Source organism: Dendrobates tinctorius, unplaced genomic scaffold (assembly GCF_039654945.1).
Source record: "Dendrobates tinctorius isolate UK_male_01 unplaced genomic scaffold, ASM3965494v1 ptg000086l, whole genome shotgun sequence".
Lineage (NCBI taxonomy): Eukaryota > Metazoa > Chordata > Amphibia > Anura > Dendrobatidae > Dendrobates > Dendrobates tinctorius.
The window spans coordinates 2,850,385-2,876,878 of record NW_027361754.1 but is presented as its reverse complement, the minus strand read 5'-3'; the positions used below and the strand labels follow the sequence as shown (position 1 = coordinate 2,876,878).

Genomic DNA, 26,494 nt, shown 5'->3' with positions numbered 1-26,494 from the left:
GCAGTCGTCAGAGGGACGGCCAATAAAGAGAACCTGATGAACGCACTTCAGTCTCTGTCTCAAGTCTGTTCTCGGCGGAAAGTGGACCACCCCCCAGTCGGCGCACGTACCTACCCGTGTAGGTAAAGCCAGACATAATTTTCTCTGAGGTCGGGAGTGAGGCGCACAGGCACGAGAAGGAGCAGGGAGAGATAGTGCCGTGGGGAAGATATGGAGTGGGTAGGTAGCTGCCCCCGAATGGGTGGAAGACTTGAAGAAGGAGATTAAGCGGGTCCGCGAACAAATGGTTGAATATAAGAGGACCCCTGCTGTAGAGTCCAGCCCACCAGTGCGAGGCAGAGAGACCGCCCCCAACGTGAGACTGGTGCCGCTCGGCGAAGAAGACCGGACACATTCTACAACTGTGGAGTACTCAGCCCGAATGAAGAAGAGACAACATGGACCCGGGATTCATGGCTGAAGATAAGAAGAATCTGGGAGAAGATTGAGAGTCTGGGGGAAGCCCTTGCTGCTGTCTTGGGAACCAGCGACATACCCCGAGGTGACGCCTGGAAGCAGAAGGAGGGAGATAGAGGAGAGGTGTGGAGCATGAAGAAGGTTTCAGTTGCAGCTCCAGAGTGTAACCCCGTATCCTGGAGTGAAGAGCAACCGCAGAGGGGAGATACTTCCCGCCGAGGTCGACGACTCAGACAAAAGCGCCCACCAGACAGACGCAGACGTGACTGTTTGGCGTGCAGAAGAGTAGGACAAAGTGATAGCAAAGGCCCGCTCACCCCTCTGAAGGTCCTGCTAGTTGGAGGGAACGTCGACCCTGGAGGGAGTGGTATGGCGGGAGAAGGAGAACTCCACACAGAGCAAGACAATGTCACAGCGCCGGGCTCAGAGAAGAGATATAGAGGATGTCGACTGTCCATAGTCAAACGTCCTTGCTGTCCTGACACGTGGAGGCTGGTTTAGCAGAACTTCAGCCTGGGTCTAGAGGTCCCGACGGTGAGATTAGACCTGAAGAGAAGGAAGGGACGACTGCCCGAGTGGTGCATCGAAGTAAGTCACCACCCAGCCGCCACGAGCTACCGACAAAGGAGAAGAGGCGACAAGAGCTCTCGAGAAACACGCTCTTACAGTCCTCGTCAACAAGAGGGAAGAGCCGCTAGTGTCGTCCCCTGAGGTGGAGAGTGTGTCGGCCATCAGCTCACGAGATCCTGACCAGACCAAAAAGATGGAGCAGCTGTGTGAGACAGAGAATGTGGCTGAGGAGCCATGGGAAGTGATGCCCTCAGAACCCGGCGCGGATGATGAAGGTTCTGGCTTGCATGGTCTTGATCCAATCGGTTCTAGTTTTGACAAGAGTGCTTCTGTCAAAGAGGGGGGAGCTATGGAGAAGAGTCACCTGTACTAAGCTCCCAGACCGAGAAGCCAGAGCAAGAAACCCCCAAAGTTGCCAATAACGACAAAGAAAAGGGCGAATCACCTACTGGAATGTCTGCTAGCGACAGAGCAAAAAAAAAGAAGACAAAGCCAAGTTCATCCGAGGTATTCTCTTCCGCAGCTGATGAAGATGAGAATGAAGGCTGGAATCTTTACGACCAGCCCTACTTTAAGGACTTGGGGTACTGTCACACTTAGCGATGTACCAGCGATCCCGACCAGCGATATGATGCGGTCAGGATCGCTGGTGCATCGCTAAGTGGTCGCTAGTGAGCTGCCACACAGGCAGATCTCACTAGTGACATCGCTGGGGACGGGGGTCGCTACTTACCTGTCACACTAAGCGATCCTGCGTCCTCCCACCCGGCTCCACGCGTCGCTCGTCGTCACAGCAGGAAGCGCCGCAGGAAGCTGATGACGAGAAACAGTCCTGGACGTTCTCACGCGATCAGCGATAACCAGCGGGGGAGCCGGTCGTAGGTAAGTATCAGACACAGCGATATCGCTAGCAATATCACTATAACGTCACTAGTTATAGCGATATTGCTAGCGATATCTCTTAGTGGGACATGCCCTTTGGAGCCAGAAAGACGATAGAAGTTGCAAAGGATGTGGGCAGCTGTCGGTCCACAGGAGTACATAATGGAGGATGACGAACCCTCGCCCGTGGAATGGCGAACTTTAAGAGAGAGAGAATGTAAGGGAGTGAAGAAGAGCCCAGGGGAGGTTACCTTCTCTGCTCCTTACCCGGAACCACTTAGCCAGACAGCAGGGTTGCCAAGGGGAAGACTTTCTGCCCTGGACGCACTGGACCATGTGACTGCATGGAGGAAGTGGAAGGGGCGGTGGACAGGCAGGTGTGCAGGCAGAGGTCGCGAAAGCAGAGTGCGCCAGGCACGGAGCAGAGTGCGCCAGAGACAGGGGAGAGTGTGCCAGAGAGAAAGCAGGTGGCAGCACCACGCTCCCAAAGAGAGAGGACTCCCCATCAGAGCACTGAGACTGAGATACGGGCCATAGTGAGAGCTGTGTGTGAGTACATGAACTCAGGAGCCTCCATGACCAGAGGACACTTCCCCCCCTTACAGTGCAGAGACGGTGACCCAAGCGCGCAGCCCCGGTGACCGCAGTGGCAAGTAAACTGCCCAGTGTGCGCAGCATCGTTACTGCAGAGAGACTGTCAGCCTAACATACAGAGATTTAGAGCAGGAGAGACCCCATTTAGCAGCGTCACCTTGCTTCCTGCTTCCAGCTTCACTCTGTGAAGATACTGCAGAGATGTAACCCCGGAGTTCCCGGTTCACAAAAAGAGGAGAGACTATAGAGTCTTCAAGTGCCGCTGTTGAAATGGCCTACAGTGTAGAAAAGGACCCTTCAATCAAAACTTTACTGGACTGATAAGTTACAAGAATTCCCGTTAACCATTTCTATTCTGCTTATCTGTTTCATGGCTTTACTTAGCTTTTTTGTGTACTGTTTTACCGGTTACCCTATTACTTTTAACCCCCACTGCTCCTCCCTGCGTGGAGAATTTATGCCCTGTAAATAAACCCGTTAACTCTTGGTCTGTCTCTGATCCGTGGCGACATCACCAGTACCTGCACATTATTACAGAAACATGCCGTCTGGAAAAGGCAATCTTCAAACACGACACAACAGGAGCAGTTTGCTCTTGAGAAGTGGTCCAAATGCCTATAGAGAGGTGCAGAAGTCTCGTTGACAGTTACTGGAATCATTTGATTGCAGTGATTGCCTCAAAAAGTTGTGCAACAAAATATTAAGTTAAGGGTATCATCATTTCTGTCCAAGCCTATTTCATGAGTTTTATTTTTTTTATTTAATTCTGTGGATGGAAGCATGGTTGAAAAGCAATGTCTGACTTTCATTTGTTCATTTTCATACATTATTGATTTATTATTACTTTTGTCAGCTTCATGTTATTTATGTGACCATTGTGGGTTTTCCTGTCATTAAACGAAGGGTACCAACAATTTTGACCATGTGTGTATCCTGTACTGATCCTGAGTTACTTTCTGTAGATCTTTTATTATAAAAGTGAAAAACATAATAATAACAATAACAGAAATAAAACAAAAAGTATCAGCCAGAAAAATAATCAGTATAATGAACACAGGTCCAGCAGCTCATTCTCTCCTCTCACACATATCTAATATATAAAGCTCAAGTGTGTGTATGTATGTATGTCCGGGATTGGCATCCGCACCGTCGCAGCTACAGCCACAAAATTTGGCACAGTCACATGTCTGGACCCCGAGAGTGTCCTAGGCTATGTTGTGAGGCGAAATTTTAACTCCGCGCGTTCCAATTCACCAAACAATTTTGCCCCTATCTACATAATGGGGAAAAAGTGTGTGTGTATCAAGCCCCGCCCCTCATTATGATGTCATAATGGTTGCCATGGTGACGCTGATGTCATCATAGGCTGCAAGCCCCGCCGCTCACTATGATGTCATAATAATAGACTATGGGATGGAGGATGTGTGATGGGTATATGGGCACTGGACTATGGGATGAAGGATATGTATGATGGGTATATGGGCACGGGACTATGGGATGGAGGATGTGTGATGGGTATATGGGCACTGGACTATGGGATGGAGGATATGTATGATGGGTATATGGGCACGGGACTATGGGATGGCGGATATGTATGATGGGTATATGGGCACGGGACTATGGAATGGAGGATATGTATGATGGGTATATGAGCATGGGACTATGAGATGAAGGATGTGTGATGGGTATATGGGCACTCGACTATGGGATGGAGGATATGTATGATGGGTATATGGGCACGGGCCTATGGGATCGTGGATATGTATGATGGGTATATGGGCACGGGACTATGGGATGGAGGATAATTACAATTTGCTATAACTAACCACAGTTAGTTACTATGCCCGGGCAACGCCGGGCTCTTCAGCTAGTTATAAATATATACAGAATAATAACTAATATTAAGTAGTTACACCTTCTGGTCCGGTCAACAAACAAACTAATAACAAATAAAATAAACACTAGCAAACAAAAATTATATACATACTTTTTTTTTCATAATTTTTTTATTTTAAATAAAATAACCACAAACTATACAAATATATACAATACTAAGCTAATCACCACTCCACACTCAAGCCCACCCATTCCCAACCCCCGCACTTATCTGAGAACTGGTTCTGTGTCTCATGCCTCAGTCCATGTCCAACGTCCATAGGCCAGATCAGGCAGTGCCAGTTTTTCCCCCAAACACCCCAGTGTCCCATAGTCCCACAAGATAAACCCACCTTCCCCCTTTTCCCATCACCTAACCTAACACCTACACCCAAATCTATATCCCTATATACAATATATACAGCAGCACACACTACAATAACCACGCATCACAAAGCCCAAGTTCGGCGCCTGCAGCCCTACATCACTGTATACCGATCAAACAAAACAAAAATCTACAGTGTCAGCAGCAGCCCACCACCAGGAAAGGAGATGACTAGACTAGGGCACACTAAAAGAAAAGCCCCTTCAGAGGAGAGTGGCCCTACGTGACCCCAGTCACTCATACTCCAGAGAGCGCACCTTCACCAGGTCACCGAGTATGGTCCTAAACACATCGTCCACTGAGAGGATTTTCTGTTGCGTCGCTACTAAGCACCATGCGTTCCACATGTGATACCTAACCACTGCACTAACTAGAAATAAGGTGCAGCGGTCCCCACCACCAAGGTCTCCGAATGCCCCATAGGCCCATTCCACATAGTAGAGACTGGCCAGCCGAGACCAGCCAAGGGAGGCGCCCACCCTGTTGTACACCTCTGTATTGAAGGGACAATGAAGCAGGAAGTGTTCTATGCTTTCCATCATGGTACCAGAATGCTCCCGAGGACAGTTCCTGTCCTCAGAGCTCCTACACTTCAGATTGTCCCCACACACAGTTCCTGGAAGAAAGGCTGAAACCATCTCCTACAGGAGAATACCCACGGAGGAGTCCTCTCTTACCAGAGGTTTGCAATATTGATCTTAATGAAGGTATCCACAAGGAATACCACAGGGTTGACCATACCCAACCCTCCTAGTCTCCTCGTACAGTAAGTAACCTCACTCTTGACCAGATTCAGTCTATTCCACCATAACAGTTGGAAGAACAAACTATAAACCCGAGTCCAGAGAGACCCCAGCAAGATGGACACACTGCCCAGATAAATCAAAAAAGGGAGCAGGTAAGTTTTGATCAGGTTTACATTTTCCCTTAGGATGAAAGACCAACCCTTCCATTGGTTCACCTTCTGAGTGGCAGTCTCTAGCCTGCTGTCCAAATTTTGTTTGGGGTAATCTCCCTGGCCAAATTCGATGCCAAGGTCTTTTGCAGCGATCTTGGACTTGGATGCCTCCAAGTAGCGATCTACCTCTGACATCAGCCACCCTGCCTCCTCGTGAGAGGAAACAAAAACAGTGACATCATCTGCATATGCCACCACCCTCAGAGTGGCTTCCGTTGCTGCCCGATCCATCCCAATCCCGGCCAACGGTCCACGCTCCACCCTCCTAAGAAGTGGGTCAATGGCAAACACGTACAGCAGCGGGCCCAAGGGACAACCCTGGTGAACACCAGATCCAACCTCAAAAGAGCTGCCAATCCAACCATTCCAACCATTCACAAGCGAGAAACTCTCTGCCCCACCATACAAGGTCTTAAGCCAATCAAAAAAAACCCCCAGCAGGCCATATCTCAGAAGGACAAACCAGAGGTACTCGTGATTAACCCAATCAAATGCTTTTGCCTGGTCCAGTGACAGCATGTACCCCTTTCAGTGACCAGCCCTACCCTGCTCCACAGCTTCTCGGACACAGTGCACAGCACTAAATGTGCTGCAGGCTGGAACAGAGCAATGCTGGGCCTCCGAAAAGAGTCGGTGTGCAAATTTCACCAGCCGATTAAACAGCACCTTTGCCAGAACCTTCCTGTCTGCATTGAGAAGCGCTATGGAACGCCAATTCTAAATGCAAGATGGGTCCTTACCTTTTGACAATATGATCAGGGCAGACCTCCTCATTGACTTTGGCAGAGTGCCCAAGGAAAGACACTCATTGAATACCTCAGTCAAGAGGGGAACCAAAGCTTCCTTAAAGGTCTTATAGAATTCAAATGTTAAGCCATCTGGACCGGGCAATTTTTTTTGGGGGGGAAGCCCTTCAATTGTCAACCTGACTTCCTTTTCACTGATCATCTCTGTCAAAACGTCAAAAGAGGGGTCTACCCCTGGTTCGGGGACGATTTCAGCCAGGAAAGCCATCATCTCATCCCAATTAAGATCCCTCTTCCCTAATAAGAGGTGCGAGTAGAAGGATCTAACAACCTCCTGGATACCTGATCTGCATCGCCTCAGGGACCCCGCAGTGTCAACCAGTCCTGTAACCACTTTACTTTTAAAACATTTAGGAGGCCGCAATGGCACAGTGAATAAATAAAAATGTAGAGTAGGACCCCCCATATGAGATTGCCTTGGCGTGGCGGGGTGGCTCAATATATTGATCAATATTTTGCTAAATGTCTCATTTTGAATGCAGTAAGATATGTGCATATGCACCTCATGTTATGCGTTCTGACCACTGGCAGTGCTGGCTCTTCTCCTTTTTTAACCACTTTACTATTCACTGACATTTTGCAGTTTCTGTAAGAGTCGGGCAAGTGGTACTTCCTGTAATGCCTCTCAAAAACCAAAGATGCGTGTCTATCGTACTGACACCTCATAAGCAAAGATTTCACTCTGGAGATCTCCTCGCGGCTACCTCCAGTTGAGACAAGATGCTCGAGTTTCCTCCTCAGACCCGGAAGAATCTCGCCACACTTTTCTTGAACATCTCCCACCACTCTGATTTACTACTACAAAGATCCAGTAAGGGTACCTGGCTCTGAAGAAAATCTTCAAAGGACTGTCTTATCCGCTTCTTCCAAGAGAAACGAATTGAGCCTCCAAAAGCCTCTTCCCATCCGGAGGGTCTCTGTAACATTCAGAGAAAACAAAATTAAACAGTGGTCAGAGAACTCCACCTCAACAACAGATACTGCTGAAGAGACAGCTGCCTCCTTTAAATAAAACCTATCTATTCTGGACCTACAGTTACCTCTATGATAGGTGAACCCCTCGTTGCCTGGAGTGTGCCGAATGTGGACATCCACCAGGCGAGCCTCACTAGCTATACTATTAAGGGCGACGCTATCATAAGTCAGCTTGTCTCTGGAACCTCCTCTATCTCAGGGCCTCGTGACAGTATTGAAGTCCCCTCAAAAGACATCCTGCTTGTAAAAAGGTGGGGCTTGATCCTCATAAAGAGACACTTCCGGTTAGATTGGGGACCATAGATGTTAATGAATTGGAGCTCTTGTCCCTTCATGAGGACATCTAAGATCAGGCACCTCCCCATTTGTAACTCAATAACCTGTCGGCATTCCACCGGTGCGGTAAAAAGGACCACCACTCCGCTATATGGCTCGGCCGCAAGAGACCAATAGGAAGTGCTGAGTCTCCACTCCCTCTTAGCTTTAAACACGTCTGCCATGTTTGGCAGCCTGGTCTCTAGCAAAAAGAAAACGTCAGCTTCAACACTGCTGAGAAAATCAAAGGCCACAAATCTAGCTGTATTTCACTTTATGCTAGCGACATTAATGGATGCCAGCATCAAAGGAGTGGGTACCGCCATCATTGGTGATTGAGTTAGATGGTTTTCTTCTTCCCACTCCCCTTATCCTGTGCCTCAGAGGAAGATTCCTTCCCCCTCTTTAATGACACAGAAGTGTCCATTCCCACAAGCTTGTTTTTTTATCGTCCTCGTCTTCGGACTCAGGGCCAGTCCCTTCCTCCAAGGACCTTACATTCACAGAAGAAAAAGACTCGGCACTCCCTGTAAGCCCCGCCGAAGCCGGAACCTCACACTCAGCTTCCTCCTTAGAGGAAGAGATGTTCTCAAGGGCTTGGATCTGGTTAGAAAGACCAACTAGAGGGGAGTCAGTTTTTCCTTCCTTAGGTACCTTGGTCAGAGCGGGAGATGTTTTATCTCCCTTCTTTCTCTTCTTTTTGGTGCTGAGCTTACGCTTGTCCTCTAGCCACTGCCTATTATCATCATCCATACTTTCATAATGGGAGGATTTGCAGGCAGTGGCACTTTCCTCCCTGTGGATCCTCCTGACCTCCTTATCCAACTCATCATCCCTAGGGGCCTCAGCATCAAGACTGGCGTCCAGGACAGGGGCCACCTCAGTAGCCCGGGGGTCGCCCAACTCCCTCTCCTGTCTGTGCCTGTCTAGATGCCTCAGCTGGGCAGGCATCTTTTTATTGCTTTTCCTCCTTGGTCCCTCAGCTCCCTCACTCCTGCTAGTCCATTCCCCAGCAGAATCAGCCTCACGGCTTTCTCCCACCGCGGTCATGACTGCATTAGGGAAGGAGTGAGGACGACGGCTGAATGGGTGACCTAAGTCACCACATTAGATGGCACCTAATCTCCACACAAGATGCAGCAAGATGGCTGATATCCCCACACAATGCACATTTCTACACAGTGCAGTTTGCAGTGAAGTGTGTGGGGTCACCGCACCTGTAACAGAGCTTCGGTTGCCCCTGATAGAAGACCTGGATACGATCCCTACCCAGGAAGGCAGATGATGTAATGTGGGCAACCGTGCCACCTGAACACTTACGTTTTATCATAAACGTCCAGGCCCCTGACCAGATACCAAATTCATCACGGTTTTTCTTTGGCATTTCCACCACCTCTCCATATCGGCCAAGCCACGTCATGATGTCATAACAAGAAAGCGACTTGTTACAAGTCATCACGGTCACTTTCTTGACTTGGTTTTGGTGAGACACCGCCTGAATGGCAAAGCCTCACCAGCCGGGTTCATTTTTTGCCAATTCATAATTCAACCAGAAGAGCTTGAATAGGGATGTATCAAGGCATAGATGTCAATTGCCTTGGAGCCCATCCTTAGCAGGAACTCCAAAACCTTAGACCTTGGAAGACATGCATCACTGCCCCTCCACCGAAGACGGACCACATTCCTACACATACTACCTGGACTGGCTGTTGAGAGGGACCATACTGCATCCCCCCTTTTTGCTCTTGGAAGGCCCCGAGGCCATGCCTCTCTATCCAGAAGGATAGATCAACCTCTCGACCCTCTACCATTAGTGATCTCTTCCCCTTCTTTAGAGCCTCCAGGAGACGCCGCTGCAACATGCCTTCCTCAGAGCCCGGAGACGAGGAGGACGCCCTACTTCCCCCCGGAGGTGACAGTGGCATAACTCCTGATGGGTTCTGCCACCACCGGGGGGGGGAACCGGACCAGTGACCACATCAACACCAACAGTATCACTATTACCGACCTCCATAACCCCTCACCCTCTAGCAACCACACCACTAGACAAAAAATTTTCCTCATCCATACCTCCCACCACATTCACTCCTGCTGGATCAGTGACAACAGGGGGTGACATTTTGACCTCCGCATCATCAGGCACAATGGGCTGTCTCCCCCACAGAACTGGGGGCAACCTCACCTCTGGACTTGCGTGTGCCCTCCACATCATCAGTTGATATTTTCCGTTTCTTCACTGTTGATACCAGACACCGCTGATCTTTTGCCACTGTGAGGTGCTGCTGATCCTTTGTATCAGGATCTTGCTGACCAGCGATGCCAACACAGAGTAGGACTTTGGGAGGACCGGAACATCCAGCCCTGGTAACCTCCTCATACTGCCATCACGTCTCAACTAGGTGATCAGCAGCAACAGTATTGAGGGGCGCCGAGGCTACCGGAGCCGCCCCCGACACTGGGCCGCTCCCCCCTCCCACTGAGGAGCGCACTACAGTATCGTGTCCTGACCGTTCGCCCGCTGATGGTCCGTTCTCGCTATCCAGCCTCTTGGCTGATGCACCTCCTGCTATGTCTCTGCTACTACAAGCAGAGACGGAGCTCTGCGCCTCACTACTGTGCTCTGTACTCTCTCCGCACTTTTGCACCGGATCCACAGCAGAACCCGGGCTGGGCTGGGCAACGGGGCTTATACAGTGAGCTGACACTGCAACTGACTCAGGGGATACAGGGAAGGGGGCATATACATAGCTTACCACTTCCTACAGTTTTGGCTTGGTGGTCTTTGCCTTTTTCTTCTGGCCCCCAGATGCCTTCTCTGGTAAATCGTTGCCAAGATGGAAATTTTGAAGGCACACTGGGGACTCCAGGAGCTTGATCTCCTTCATTAGCGCCCCTCCCTGGCTGTTGTTATCACTGTCTTCCCCAGAGCCAGCAAAACCACGACCAGGTGTCAATGTCGCCTGTCTTGCAGGGAGCTCGCTGCACTTGGCCTGCAGGTGACTTGGCAGGCTGCCAGGTGGGGCTTTCTGCTGGTCATCATCATCATCATCATGATCATCATCCACCTGGCTCTCAGGCTGCAGCCCCATCTGCCTTTACTCTCTGGTGTCAACCATTTATCTGAATCTGTCCTCATACAGTAGTTTTTCTTTAAATGGTCCACTTTTTTCCCTAAGGAATGCTTTCCTCACCTTGAGCTCATTAATTTCAAGCTTCAGCCTCTTTTCCTCATCCTGGAGTTGTGTCTTCCTCGGCTTGGAGGAACCTGTAGCTTTGGCACTTCTGCAGCGCAGCTCCTCCCGGAGCCTCCTCAGGGTCTTACTCGCCTCTTCATACTCTCAGAGGAGGCTCATGACAGGGGAGGCCTAGGTGGACACAGAATACCGGGGTCTCTGCAGCCCCCAACCCTCCTCAGTGAGGTCGGCCTCACGTCCATGAGCACTCAGCTTTCCTCCTGTCGGATCGCCATCATGCACACTTGCAGGCTTCTCCTCCATGTTGGAAGCCTTACGGCTTCTCTGGGTGGGGGGAGGGGGGGTAGGAGCCACACTGCTTTGACTCCTGGTGGAGCATCTCACCCCTGAGTCCTCTGATGTGCAGGCGTTGCTGGTTTCTTCTGCCCCCTGCCGGCCTGGTCCGGAAAACAGAAGCCAGAGACTTGGCTCCTTTGCTCATCCCAGGAAACCTGGGTAGGAGAGAAAGCAGGAGCGCACAGCAATATCAGTAACAACTACAACAAAAATTACCAGAGCCAGCAACAGCTTAACAGAGCTGCACTCACTATTCTACTGGTGCAGTCACTGTGTACATACATTACTTTACTGATCTTGATTTAACATAGTAACATAGTTTTGAAGGCTGAAGGAAGACCTTATGTCCATCTAGTTCAGCCTATTTTTAGTGCAGCTGTTCTGCATTGTTGATCCTGGGGAAGGCAAAAACCCCACAGAGTAGAAGCCAATTTTCTCCATAGGGAAAAAAATTCCTTCCCCTAAGCTGGGTCAACCATCTACCTATAATATTCTGTTATTCGTAACCTTCTATACTATTACTCACAAGAAAAGCATCCATTCCTTTCTTAAATTCATTCAGTGAGTGGGCCATCACCACTTCCTCAGGAAGAGAATTCCAGAGCCTCACTGCTCTTACCGTGAAGAACTCTCTTCTATGCTGGTGCAGAAATTGTCTTTTCTCCAAACGAAGAGAATGCCCCCTTGTTCTTGTCACAGTCCTTGGTACAAACAGTTCATTGGAGAGATCTCTGTATTGCCCTCTGATATACTTGTACATATATATTAGGTCTCCCCTAAGTCTTCTCTTTTCTAGAGTAAATAGTCCTAATTTTGATAACCTTTCTGGGTATTGTAGTGAACCAACTCCATTTATCATTTTAGTAGCCCGCCTTGAACCCTTTCAAGTTCAGTAATGTCTTTCTTGAGCACCGGCATCCAAAATTGCACACAATAATCCAAGTGTGGTCTGACGAGTGATTTGTACAGAGGGAGAATTATGTTTTCATCTCGTGTCCCCAGACCTCTTCTAATGCATCCCATGACCCTATTTGCTTTGGTGGCAGCTGCCTGACACTGGGCACTCCAATTTAGCTTCTTATTGACTAAGATGCCTAAGTCTTTTTCCATGTCTGATTTCCCCAGCAGTTTCCCATTTAGTAAGTAATTGTAGCATCTGTTTCTCCTTCCCATGTGCATAACCTTACACTTATCTGTGTTAAACCTCATTTGCCATTTTTCAGCCCAATTCTCCAATTTACTCAAATCTGTCTGTAGTTGCAAACTGTCCTCCTTTGTGTTAACTACCTTACATAGTTTTGTATCATCTGCAAATACTGATATTTTACTGTGTAATTCATCCACTAGATCATTAATAAATATATTAAATAGTAGGGGGCCCAATACAGAACCCTGTGGTACCCCACTAGTAACCCTGGCCCAATCTGAGTATGCCCCATTAATAACCACTCTTTGTTTTCTGTCACTAAGCCAGCTACCTACCCATCTACACACATTTTCCCCTAGCCCAAGCTTTCTCATCTTAATAACCAATCTTTTATGTGGGACAGTGTCAAATGCTTTAGAGAAGTCGAGATAAATGACATCCAATGATTCTCCTTGGTCCATTTGAGAGCTTACATCCTCATAGAAGCTGATCAGGTTAGTTTGACAGGAGCGATCCTTCATAAATCCATGTTGATATGGAGTTAAACATTTATTAACATTGAGATATTCCATAATGGTATCCCTTAGAAACCCTTCAAAAATTTTACCCACAACAGATGTTAAGCTTACCGGCCTATAGTTTCCAGGTTCCCTTTAACACCCCTTTTTGAATATTGGTACCACATTTGCTTGCCGCCAATCAAAAGGAACAGACCCTGTTTCTATAGAGTCTTTAAATATAAGGAATAGAGGCCTGTCTATCACATTACATAACTCCCTTAATACCTGAAGGTGAATGCCATCAGGGCCTGGTGATTTGTCAATTTTAATCTTACTAAGGCGGTTCTGCATTTCTTCTTGGGTTAGGCAGGTAATACTTAATGGGGAGTTTACATTATCACTCTGCATTTCTCCTGGCAAAACCTTTTCCTGTGTGAACACTGTTGATAAAAAAGTATTTAAAACATTTACATCCTGTATTATACTCCAGAGCTGCACGCACTATTCTGCTGGTTCAGTCACTGTGTACATACATTACATTACTGATCCTGAGTTACATCCTGTATTATACTCCAGAGCTGCACTCACTATTTTGACGGCCGTTAGTCACTAGTCTTGTAGTCAGACACCCATACCAGTAAGTGTAGCTGAGCTCTTGCTGGGGGGAGTATGTTTTATCTACATCAGATACAGTTGTGGCCAAAAGTATTGACACCCCTGCAATTCTGTCAGATAATACTCAGTTTCTTCCTGAAAATGAGTGCAAACACAAATTCTTTGGTATTATTATCTTCATTTGTCTTAAATGAAAAAACACAAAAAGAATTGTCCTAAAGCCAAATTGGATATAATTCCACACCAAACATAAAAAAGAGGGTGGACAAAAGTATTTGCACTGTTCGAAAAATCATGTGATGCTTCTCTAATTTGTGTAATTAACAGCACCTGTAACTTACCTGTGGCACCTAACAGGTGTTGGCAATAACTAAATCACACTTGCAGCCAGTTGACATGGATTAAAGTTGACTCAACCTCTGTCCTGTGTCCTTGTGTGTACCACATTGAGCATGGAGAAATGAAAGAAGACCAAAGAACTGTCTGAGGACTTGAGAAACCAAATTGTGAGGAAGCATGAGCAATCTCAAGGCTACAAGTCCATCTCCAAAGACCTAAATGTTCCTGTGTCTACCGTGCGCAGTGTCATCAAGAAGTTTAAAGCCCATGGCACTGTGGCTAACCTCCCTAGATGTGGACGGAAAAGAAAAATTGACAAGAGATTTCAACTCAAGATTGTGCGGATGTTGGATAAAGAACCTCGACTAACATCCAAACAAGTTCAAGCTGTCCTGCAGTCCGAGGGTACAACAGTGTCAACCCGTACTATCCGTCGGCGTCTGAATGAAAAGGGACTGTATGGTAGGTGACCCAGGAACACCCCACTTCTTACCCCGAGACATAAAAAAGCCAGGCTGGAGTTTGCCAAAACTTACCTGAAAAAGCCTAAAATGTTTTGGAAGAATGTTCTCTGGTCAGATGAGACAAAAGTAGAGCTTTTTGGGCAAAGGCAGCAACATAGAGTTTACAGGAGAAAAAAAGAGGCATTCAAAGAAAAGAACACGATCCCTACAGTCAAACATGGCAGAGGTTCCCTGATGTTTTGGGGTTGGATTGCTGCCTCTGGCACTGGACTGCTTGACCGTGTGCATGGCATTATGAAGTCTGAAGACTACCAACAAATTTTGCAGCATAATGTAAGGCCCAGTGTGAGAAAGCTGGGTCTCCCTCAGAGGACATGGGTCTTCTAGCAGGACAATGACCCGAAACACACTTCAAAAAGCACTAGAAAATGGTTTGAGAGAAAGCACTGGAGACTTTTAAGGTGGCCAGCAATGAGTCCAGACCTGAATCCCATAGAACACCTGTGGAGAGATCTAAAAATGGCAGTTTGGAGAAGGCACCCTTCAAATATCAGGGACCTGGAGCAGTTTGCCAAAGAAGAATGGTCTAAAATTCCAGCAGAGCATTGTAAGAAACTCATTGATGGTTACCGGAAGCGGTTGGTCACAGTTATTTTGGCTAAAGGTTGTGCAACCAAGTATTAGGCTGAGGGTGCCAATACTTTTGTCTGGCCCACTTTTGGAGTTTTGTGTGAAATGATAAATGTTTTGCTTTTTGCTTCATTCTCTTTTGTGTTTTTTTTCATTTAAGACAAATTAAATGAAGATAATAATACCAAAGAATTTGTGTTTGCAATCATTTTCAGGAAGAAACTGAGTATTATCTGACAGAATTGCAGGGGTGTCAATACTTTTGGCCACAACTGTATGTGTAAATTCACACTTGCAGAATACAGTGCAGTAGAGGAAGCTTTGAGCACACTGAACAAGCAGGGAATGCTATGAGACTTCAGCTTAAAAGCTGCAGAACCCCAGATTCACATGATGCTCTTTCCCACAGAATGGACACAAGTGACTCGCCGTGGCTCTCGAACACCTGGAAATCGGCTTCATGTTCTAGAAACTACAGCAGTACAACCAGCATGAACAGTCAGTTGCTTTGGATGGAGAATAAGGACACAGCAGACTTCCATAAATCCAGTATGTGAATGGGGAGGTGACATTACTAGTGAGCTCTGCTCAGCGGGGGCTGTACTGGGGACCATATTGGTTGTGACTGATCTTTCCCATATATGACCTGATTATTATAGGGGGACATGCACAGGGTGATGCTGCTGTCGCATGTGTCTGACAGCTCTTGGCTTCTGCTGGTGCCCATGTCTCAGAAGCTGTTCTTGGGTTACACAGATTTTGCTCATTTCGGATCTGGATGGCTCTTCCAATTTATTCCACAGAAGTAAAACTAATAATTTATGCTTTTCAGTAATCTCAGGATGAGAATTACCGAAGCTGACAGGGCGAGTATTGTGACGTAATGCTGTATTAGTGTGCATGACTAGAAATATTGGAATATTCTACACTTTCATCAGATTGACTTCTTGATAAAGAAACATGTTACAATGTCTTTTGATATCAACTGTGAAGAGCCTAGTAATCAAGTGTGACCACCGGAGGGCGAAACCTACACAGTAAAGTTATTGATGTGGGGGTATTTATATCATGTAATAATGGTTACCTTTGTAAAGCTTCATACACTGCATTACACGTTATACAATACATAGTAATAATCGGGGTACAGGATAATGACACCGATACTCAGGCTACTGGATAATGACACTGACTTTGGTAAAACAGAGTGATCACACTGACACTTGGAGTACGGGGTGATGACGATGACACTCGCAATACAGGACAATGACGCTGACATTGGGGGAACAGGATGGTGACGCTGACCCTCGGGGTACAGGATAATGGCATTGACACTTGAGGTACAGGATAATGACACTGTTACTCTGGTTATGGGGTAATGACTCTGACACTCGAGGTACAAGGTGATGACACTGACACTTGGAATGCGGGATGATGACACTGACACTTGGCGTACAGGATAATGACACTGACCTTTGGGGTACAGGATAATGACACTGGCCCTCGGGGTACAGGATAATGACACTGATGCTCTGGGTATAGGATCATGACACTGATGCTCGAGGTACAGGATAATGACTAGCCCTCAGGGTACAGGATAAAGACACTGGCCTTCAGGGGTACAGGATAATGACACTGACACCTGGTGTACAGGATAATGACACAGACCTTCAGAGTATAGGATAATGACACTCATGCTCGGGGTACAGGATAATGACACTGACGCTTGGGGTACGGGATAATGATGCTGACTATCAGGGTACGGAATAATGATGTTGACTCTAAAGGCCCCTTTACATTCAGCAATGCACCAGCGATCCCGACAACGATATGACCCGGTCAGGATCGCTGGTGCATCGCTAAATGGTCGCTAGTGAGCTGCCACACAGGCAGATCTCACAGCAATGTAGCGACGCAGCAGCGGTCGTTACTTACCTTTCAGACGCGGCGATCCTGACGTCCTCCCGCCCACGTCCACGCGTCGCTCGTCGGCGCCACAGGAAGCCCAGCAGGAAGCACCCGACGAGAAATGGAGCTGCCCGATCTCGTGCGATCAGCGACAGACATCGGGGGAGCCGGTTGGAGGTAAGTATCACACATAGCGATATCGCTGCTGCGTCACAAAATCGGTGGCGCTTTAGGCTATGTGCACACGTTGCGGATTCTGCTGCGTTTCCGCAGCGGTTTTGGCCCTGCGGAAATGCAGCAGTTCCGCAGACATTGTACAGTACAATGAAAGCCTATGGGTTTTCAAAAACGCTGTGCTCACGCTGCGGTTTTTTCAGCACGGTTTTGCTGCGGTTTTCAAACCGCAGCATGTCAATTGTGTGGGCGGTTTCCGCAGCGGTTTCACACCTTTAACATAGTAGAGGTGTGAAACCGCAGGGCAAAACCGCAGACCAAACCGCAGGAAAACCGCAGGTCACTTTACCTGCGGTTTTACCTGCGTTTCCGCGCGGAAAAACCCACAGCGGAATCCGCAACGTGTGCACATAGCCTTAGCGATATTGCTAGCGATATCGCTATGTGTAAAACCGCCTTAAAGGTAAGAAATAATGACGCTGACCCTTGGGGTACAGAATAATGGCACTGACACTTGAGGTACAGGATAATGACACTGTTACTCCTGGTATGGGGTAATGACGCTGACTCTGGTGGAACAGGGTGATGACACTGACACTTGAAATGCGGGATGATGACGTTGACACTCGGGGTACAGGATAATGACACTGACCTTTGGGGTACAGGATAATGACACTGATGCTCTGGGCACAGGATTGACACTAGCCCTCGGGGTACAGGATAAAGACACTGGCCCTCAGGGGAACAGGATAATGACACTGACACTCGGTGTACAGGATAATGACACAAACTCTCAGAGTATAGGATAATTACACTGATGCTCGGGGTACAGGATAATGACACTGACGCTTGGGGTACGGGATAATGATGCTGACTATCAGGGTACGGAATAATGATCTTGACTCTAAGGGTATAGAATAATGATGCTGACCCTCTGGGCAATGGATAATAACGCTGACACTCGGGGTATAAAATAATGAAGCTGATACTTGGGGTGCGGGATAATGAAGCTGACACTTCAGGCACAAAATAATGATGCTGACACTCGGTATAAAATAATGACGCTGATACTTGGGGTACAAAATAATGACGCTGACACTTGTGGTACACGATAATGACGATGACACTTGGGGAGCTGTACAGATGTGTATCATTTCTGTCCCGTTTTGCAGACCTCTCCTTTGAGCGTAAGAGTGATGGCAGCCGCAGTCAGATCATCCCGCTGGTTCCGGACAGCAGTATGTATGGCGCACTGTATGTGGATGTTCCAGGAAAAGACCTGACAACGTTCCAGTGCTCCTCTCCTGTTAGGCCTCCTGGAATGGGAATTAGCTCTAAGTCGGGGATACCTCTGTATGATCACAGCCTGTTCCCACACTGTCATGGCAGTGCCAACAACCTCACACACGGAGGAGCAAGAAGCAAGATATCTGGAAAACCTGTAGTTCCTGTACCACTAAATGTGGCCCTCAAGGAGCCCAGGAGCCACTATCTTAAGAGGGGTGAATATGAATATAAAATTGCACTCATAACAAGAGGCCGCGGGCGTTCTACTGCACTGTAGAGAGGAGGAGGCACTATATTGTACTGTAGAGAGGAGGAGGCACTATATTGTACTGTAGAGGAGGAGGCACTATATTGTACTGTAGAGGAGGAGGAGGAGGCGCTATACTGTACTGTAGAGAGGAGGAGGCACTATACTGTATTGTAGAGAGGAGGAGAAGTCGTTATACTGTACTATACAGAGGAGGAGGCGCTATACTATACTGTAGAGAGGAAGAGGAGGTGCTATACTGCACTGTAGAGAGGAGGAGGAGGCACTATATTGTACTGTAGAGGAAGAGAAGTCGCTATACTGTACTGTAGAGAGGAGGAGGAGGCGCTATACTGTACTGTAGAGAGGAGGAGGAGGCGCTATACTGTACTGTAGAGAGGAAGAGGAGGTGCTATACTGTACTGTAGAGAGGAGGAGGCGCTATACTGCACTGTAGAGAGGAGAAGTCGCTATACTGTACTGCACAGAGAATGAGGAGGTGCTATACAGTACTATAGAGAAGAGAATGTGCTGTACTGTAATGAGGAGGAATCGCTATACTATATTGTAGAGAGGGGGAAAAGGCGCTATACTGTACTGTAGAGAGGAGGAGGTGCTATACTGAGAGGAGGTGGTGCTATGCTGTGCTGTATTGTAGAGAGGAGGATGCGCTAGACTGTATTGTATTGTAGAGGAGGTGCTATACAGTACTGTATTGTAGAGAGGAAAAGGCGCTATACTATACTGTAGAAAGAAGGAGGAGGTGCTAAACTGTATTGTAGAAAGGAGGAGGTGCTATACTGTACTGTAGAAAGGAGGAGGAGGTGCTATACTGTACTGTAGAGAGGAGGAGGAGGTGCTATACTGTACTGTAGAGAGGAGGAGGAGGTGCTATACTGTACTGTAAACAGGAGGAGGCACTATACTGTACTGTAGAAAGAAGGAGGAGGTGCTAAACTGTATTGTAGAAAGGAGGAGGCGCTATACTATACTGTAGAAAGAAGGAGGAGGTGCTAAACTGTATTGTAGAAAGGAGGAGGTGCTATACTGTAATGTAGAAAGGAGGAGGAGGTGCTAAACTGTATTGTAGAAAGGAGGAGGTGCTATACTGTACTGTAGAGAGGAGGAGGAGGTGCTATACTGTACTGTAAACAGGAGGAGGCACTATACTGTACTGTAGAAAGGAGGAGGTACTGTACTGTTGTAGAGAGGAGGAGGTGCTACACTGTACTGTAGAAAGGAGGAGGTGCTATACTGTACTGTAGAGAGGAGGAGGCACTATACTGTACTGTAGAGGAGGAGGAGGAGGCGCTGTACTGTACTGTAAAAAGGAGGAGGTGCTAAACTGTATTGTAGAAAGGAGGCGGTGCTATACTGTACTATAGAGAAGAGGTGCTATACTGTACTGTAATGAGGAATCGCTATACTTTACTGTAGAGAGGAGGACGAGGCGCTATACTGTACTGTAGAGAGGAGGAGGTGCTATACTGTATTGTAGAGAGGAGCATGCGCTAGACTGTATTTTTTTGTAGAGGAGGAGGTGCTATACTGTACTCTATTGTATAGAAGAGAAGGAGCTATACTGTACTGTAGAAAGAAGGAGGAGCTGCTAAACTTTATTGTAGAAAAGAGGAGGTGCTATCCTGTACTGTAGAGAGGAGAAGGAGGTGTTATACTGTACTGTAAACAGGAGGAGGAGGCGCTATACTGTATTGTAGAGAGGAGGAGGTGCTATACTGAAAGGAGGTGGTGCCATGCTGTGCTGTACTGTAGAGAGGAGGATGCGCTAGACTATTGTATTGTAGAGGAGGAGGTGCTATACAGTACTGCATTGTAGAGAGGAGAAGGCGCTATACTGTACTGTAGAAAGAAGGAAGAGGTGCTAAACTGTATTTTAGAAAAGAGGAGGTGCTATACTGTATTGTAGAGAGGAGGAGGTGCTATACTGTACTGTAAACAGGAGGAGGAGACGCTATACTGTACTGTAGAAAGGAGGAGGTGCTATACTGTACTGTTGAAGAGAGGAGGAGGTGCTATACTGTAAAAAGGAGGAGGAGGTGCTATACTGTACTGTAGCTAGGAGGAGGCACTATCCTGGACAAGGCACTATACTGTACTGTATAGAGGAGGAAGAGGTACTTTACTGTACTGTAGAAAGGAGGCGCTATACTGTACTATAGAGAAGAGAAGGTGCTATACTGTACTGTAATGATGAATCGCTATACTGTACTGTAGAGAGGAGGAGGTGCTATACTCTACTGTAGAGTAGGAGGTGCTATACTATGCTGTGCTGTATTGTAAAGAGGAGGAGGTGCTATACTGTACTGTAGAAAGGAGGAGGAGCTATACTGTATTGTAGAAAGAAGGAGGAGGTGCTATACTGTACTATAAACAGGAGGAGGAGGAGGCGCTATAATGTACTGTTGTAGAGAGGAGGAGGTGCTATACTATGCTGTGCTGTATTGTAAAGAGGAGGAGGTGCTATACTGTACTGTAGAAAGAAGGAGGAGGTGCTATACTGTACTATAAACAGGAGGAGGAGGAGGCGCTATAATGTACTGTTGTAGAGAGGAGGAGGTGCTATACTATGCTGTGCTGTATTGTAAAGAGGAGGAGGTGCTATACTGTACTGTAGAAAGGAGGAGGAGCTATACTGTATTGTAGAAAGAAGGAGGAGGTGCTATACTGTACTATAAACAGGAGGAGGAGGAGGCGCTATAATGTACTGTTGTAGAGAGGAGGAGGTGCTATACTGTACTGTAGAAAGGAGGAGGCACTAAATTGTACTGGAGGGAATATTATTATTATTATTATTATTATTTATATAGTTTTAGGATTATGCTCCCACAGGTCCACACACTCTTGGTTGCTGTGATTTGCACCTAGATAATTCTAATGTTCTTTGTAAGTGAGATAAAGACCCATCTTTTCTCTTGCGCCCGCAGATCTGCATCATGTGAACAGCGCCCCCCTGTCTCCCTCTTGTCAGTCAGACAGCTGCAGTGTTCCCAGCGTGAAGAGTGTAGATGGGATCCCAGCAGGAAAAGGTGAGTAACCGGCCTGCAGCAGAGTCTGATCTGCGTCACATAGAGATTTGCTCCACTGCTTTGAATCTCTGATTCAGTTCATAAATGGGGGCAATAAAGGGAATCCGATGGGTCTGACCTGCAGACGGGAATTCACACAACGGGAGGAGCTGATCAGATTGATGGACATTATTGTTGAAAAAGTTTTAATCAAACTTTGATTTTATTCCTTGCACTTCCTGGTGTTTGTATGTCCACGAGTCCGGTAGGCGGGGGGCTACTTAGTGATTGACATGTTGGCACCCTGAGTCCCGGAATATGTGGATGCTGCAGCGGCCAGCTCTCATAGGATAGAACTGATGAGAATTTCCCTCCTCAGCAGATTATGCAAAAGTAATGAAGACGTTCAGCTCCCCGAAGATCCTCCACTACACCACATCCCTGAAAGTGATGGACCTCCTGCCATATGGCAGCCCCCTGCCGCCACCACCGCCTCCTCCTCTGCCAGAAGAAGAACCGAGGAGCCGACAGGACAAACCGTAAGAGACATCTTATAAGGGTCCTGACATTCCCTTGTGTTGACAGCAGGCAGAGATCATAAATATGGAAGGTCTTATATACCCATATTATACATGTGGGTATAAGGAGCGCTGCGTGCGGTTCCCGTGAAGGTCACCAGCGCTCTATACACTGCGCACTATATATAGTACAGGTGTAAACTTCCATTGCTTCCTATAATTCCTTCGACAGGCGGTCATTCTGGAAATGGCTTTTATAACTTTATGGCGTCATAGTACTAAGTGCTTCACTGTAGATCTGTGCATCTGCTCCTCTTATTCATGTGTGCACAATGTCTGCCATATGCAGAGCATTTCACCACATACATATCTATCTTAAGAGAGACAGACCCTTGTCCATGTGTAATATATTACTTATGATGGGCAGTGCCAGGTGACAGCGAATATGTGCTGCCTGCCGGGGTCATTGTATGAAATATAGTACAATGGCCAGATATTAATATGTGATTATAACCGAGCTCCGATAATGCAAAGCCGGGATCAAAAATGGAAGAATCATGTGTACAGCTCTGGATTATAATACTGGATGTAACTCAGGTTCAGTAATGTATGTACATAGTGACTGCACCAGCAGAATAGTGAGTGCAGCTCTGGAGTATAATGCAGGATGTAACTCAGGATCAGTAATGTAATGTATGTACACAGTGACTGCACCAGAAGAATAGTGAGTGCAGCTCTGGATTATAATACTGGATGTAACTCAGGATGAGTAATGTATGTACATAGTGACTGCACCAGCAGAATAGTGAGTGCAGCTCTGAAGTATAATAGATGTAACTCAGGATCAGTAATGTAATGTATGTACACAGTGACTGCACCAGCAGAATAGTGAGTGCAGCTCTGGAGTATAATGCAGGAGGTAACTCAGGATCAGTAATGTAATGTATGTACACAGTGACTGCACTAGCAGAATAGTGAGTGCAGCTCTGGAGTATAATACAGGATGTAACTCCTGATCAGTAATATAATGTATGTACACAGTGACTGCACCAGCAGAATAGTGAGTGCAGCTCTGGGGTATAATACAGGATGTAACTCAGGATCAGTAATGTAATATATGTACACAGTGACTGCACCAGCAGAATAGTGAGTGCAGCTCTGGGTATAGTACAGGATATAACTCAGGATCAGTAATGTATGTACATAGTGACTGCACCAGCAGAATAGTGAGTGCAGCTCTGGAGTGTAATGCAGGATGTAACTTAGGATCAGTAATGTAATGTATGTACACAATGACTGCACCAGGAGAATAGTGAGTGCAGCTCTGGAGTATAACACAGGATGTAACTCAGGATCAGTAATGTATGTACACAGTGATTCCACCAGGAGAATAGAGAGTGCAGCTTTGGAGTATAACACAGGATGTAACTCAGGATCAGTACAGGATCAGTAATGTAATGTATGTATACAGTGACTCCCATCAGCAGACTAGTGAGTGCAGCTCTGGAGTATAATACAGGATGTTACTCAGGATTAGTAAAGTAATGTATGTACATAATGACTGCACCAGCAGAATGGTGAGTGCAGCTCTGGAGTATAACACAGGATGTAATTCCGGATCAGTACAGGATAAGTAATGTAATGTACACAGTGACTTCATCAGCAGAATAGTGAGTGCAGCTCTGGAGTATAACACAAGAGGTAACTCAGGATCTGGAAAGGATAAGTAAGGTAACGTACAGTTGTGTGAAAAACTGTTTGCCCCCTTCCTGATTTCCTGTTCTTTTGCATGTTTGTCACACTGTTTCCAATGACCAAACAAATGTAAATATTAGACAAAGATAACACAAGTAATCACAAAATGCCGTTTTTAACTTTATTATTAAGGGGAAAAGAAATTGAAACCTACAGGGTGCTGTGCGGAAAAGTGATTGTCCCCTAAAACTAATAACTGGTTGGGCTTTTAGCAGCAGCAACTGCAATCAAGCGTTTGCGATAACTGGAAATGAATCTTTTACAACTCTCTGGAAGAATTTTGGCCATTCACCTTTGCAGAATTGTTGTAATTCAGCCACATTGGAGGGTTTCCGATAATGAACTGCCTATTTAAGGTCATGCCACAATATCTCAACCAGATTAAGGTCAGGACTTTCACTAGGCCACTCCAAAGTCTTGATTTTGTTTTTTTTAACACATTCAGAGGTGGGCTTGCTGGTGTGTTTTGGATCATTGTCCTGCTGCGTAACCCAAGTGCGCATCAACTTCAGGTCATGAACAGATGGCTGGACATTCTCCTTCAGGATTTTTTTTGGTAGACTACAGAATTCATGTTCCAATTTACCACAGAAAGTCTTTCAGGTACTGAAGTAGCAAAACAGTCCCAGACCATCACAATACCACCACCATATTTTACTGTCGGTATTATGTACCTTTTATGAAATGCTGTGTAACTGTTGAGGGAGGGCTAAATTAACCCTTCACGGTTGGCCAGGTGATTTCCAAATTAATTCACAGGATGTTGCTAGCAACTGAGACTGACCACACAGAGATGTGTCTCTGTATAGGAGGATCAAAGCAGACCACTAACCCCGTTTATTGAATCTCACATTACATAGCATTCTGCTTAATTATGCAAAGTATACAGCTACCAATAGAATCGTCGTAATACATTTACTTTATAAGCCAATAGTATTGCAAGAAAATCGGAATATGTCCCTAGCTGCGTGATGTAGAAAATAGAACAATAGCATATTCTTCAGGGTCTCATATCTCATATCTTGTACAAGCTGGAACAGTCTGGTTTCATAACAACCGTGAACTTTCATCTAGTTAAGTTACAAAATTTAACTCGTAAACAACAAAATGGCGTCGCAAGCACAAAAATGGAGTCTGGAGAACAAGATATCCCATACAACTGAATACTGTACTTCACAATACTTCTACGCCAGATAAGTCTCCTCACCTCGACATGTCAGGCTTGACATGGCGCTCTCCGCAAGGAGGAGCACTACCCCTTGGATCCCAGTCAGACGCCTCTCACCCAGCCAAACCAGTTGTCATACTTTTTACTGACGAAGGGCAGTACTCCAAAACAGTGTCAGCAAATTGAGATTTTGGTTTTGGCTTTTTTCCTAAGTCATATGACAAAGCTCGTTAAAGAGTCAATATTGACTTTTAGGATTGCTACTTCCTATAGGTGGTGTCACGGGGTCCTTCTCCGATGGGGAAGTGTGAACAATCCCAAGACCTTTATTATAGGCAAAACTAAAAGGTCCATAAACAATCCACCACACTGAGGATACAATAGTCCAGAACACGAATGCAGTTCAGTAACAGGATGAATGTCCAAGAAGATGAAAGTCAATAATCCAGCAGACAGAGGATAAAATGGGTCCATATGCTTCCACTCCTCTCTGACGTGCTGTCTTCACATGATCATCACCACAAAGACCTTTATTATAGGCAAAACTAAAAGGTCCATAAACAATTTACCACACTGAGGATACAATAGTCCAGAACACAAATGCAGTTCAGTAACAGGATGAATGTCCAGGGAGATGAAAGTCCATTAATCCAGCAGACAAAGGATAAAATTGGTCCGTATGCTTCCCCTCCTCTCTGACGTGCTGTCTTCACACAATCACCACACAAGGTCTGACTTGTACAGCTCCTGTCCTCACCAGCCCCCTCCTTATGTCCAGGGGTAGTCAGACAGGTTGGGGCGGTTTTCAGGCCTCCCAGACCTGACAAAGGTGCCTTGGGGATTAAGGCACTACAGGGGGTTCATCAAGAGGCATAGATACAGTCAGGCTGTAGACAGAAAGTGAGCTAATTTAATTATCAGACTTTTGGAAGGTAGTTGAGACTCTAGACAATATGGGGAATACACCGAATGATACAGGGTAACAAGAGAACACTATGGAAATCCATAAAATATAAATAGACACAAAATGATACCCACATAACATATCACACCATCACAACCGGCATTAGAGTTCTAGTACTCTTCCTTTCTGAAGAATCAATTTGCGCATTTCTATGCTAGATGTAATGGGACATACACCGTTCAAAAAGTTCCACTTTTGTCTCGTCAGCCCACACATTATTCCCCCAAAGGTTTTCAGGATCATCAAGATGTTTTCTGGCAAAACTGAGATGAGCCTTTATGTTCTTATTGCTCAGCAGTTTTTTTTCATCTTGGAGCTTTGCCATGCAGGCCATTTTTCCCAGTCTCTTCCTTATGGTCAAGTCATGAACACTGATCTTAACTGAGGCATGTGAGGCCTGCAATTTTTT

At 46.5% G+C, this 26,494-nt stretch overlaps 1 protein-coding gene across 8 annotated transcripts in view; it reads left to right on the top strand.

Moving 5' to 3' along the window:
• Positions 1-26,494, top strand: part of ROBO4 (roundabout guidance receptor 4) — a 174,520-nt gene that overhangs the window by 119,322 nt on the left and 28,704 nt on the right. For 6 of the 8 annotated variants that reach the window (XM_073584888.1, XM_073584886.1, XM_073584883.1 and 3 more), the window contains 4 exons: positions 15,451-15,590; positions 18,293-18,622; positions 21,600-21,701; positions 22,060-22,219. In XM_073584888.1, the coding sequence (XP_073440989.1) occupies positions 15,451-15,590; positions 18,293-18,622; positions 21,600-21,701; positions 22,060-22,219 (732 nt within the window). The remainder of the gene's footprint in view (positions 1-15,450; positions 15,591-18,292; positions 18,623-21,599; positions 21,702-22,059; positions 22,220-26,494) is intronic. The other 2 variants (XM_073584887.1, XM_073584885.1) reach the window with 1 other exon arrangement.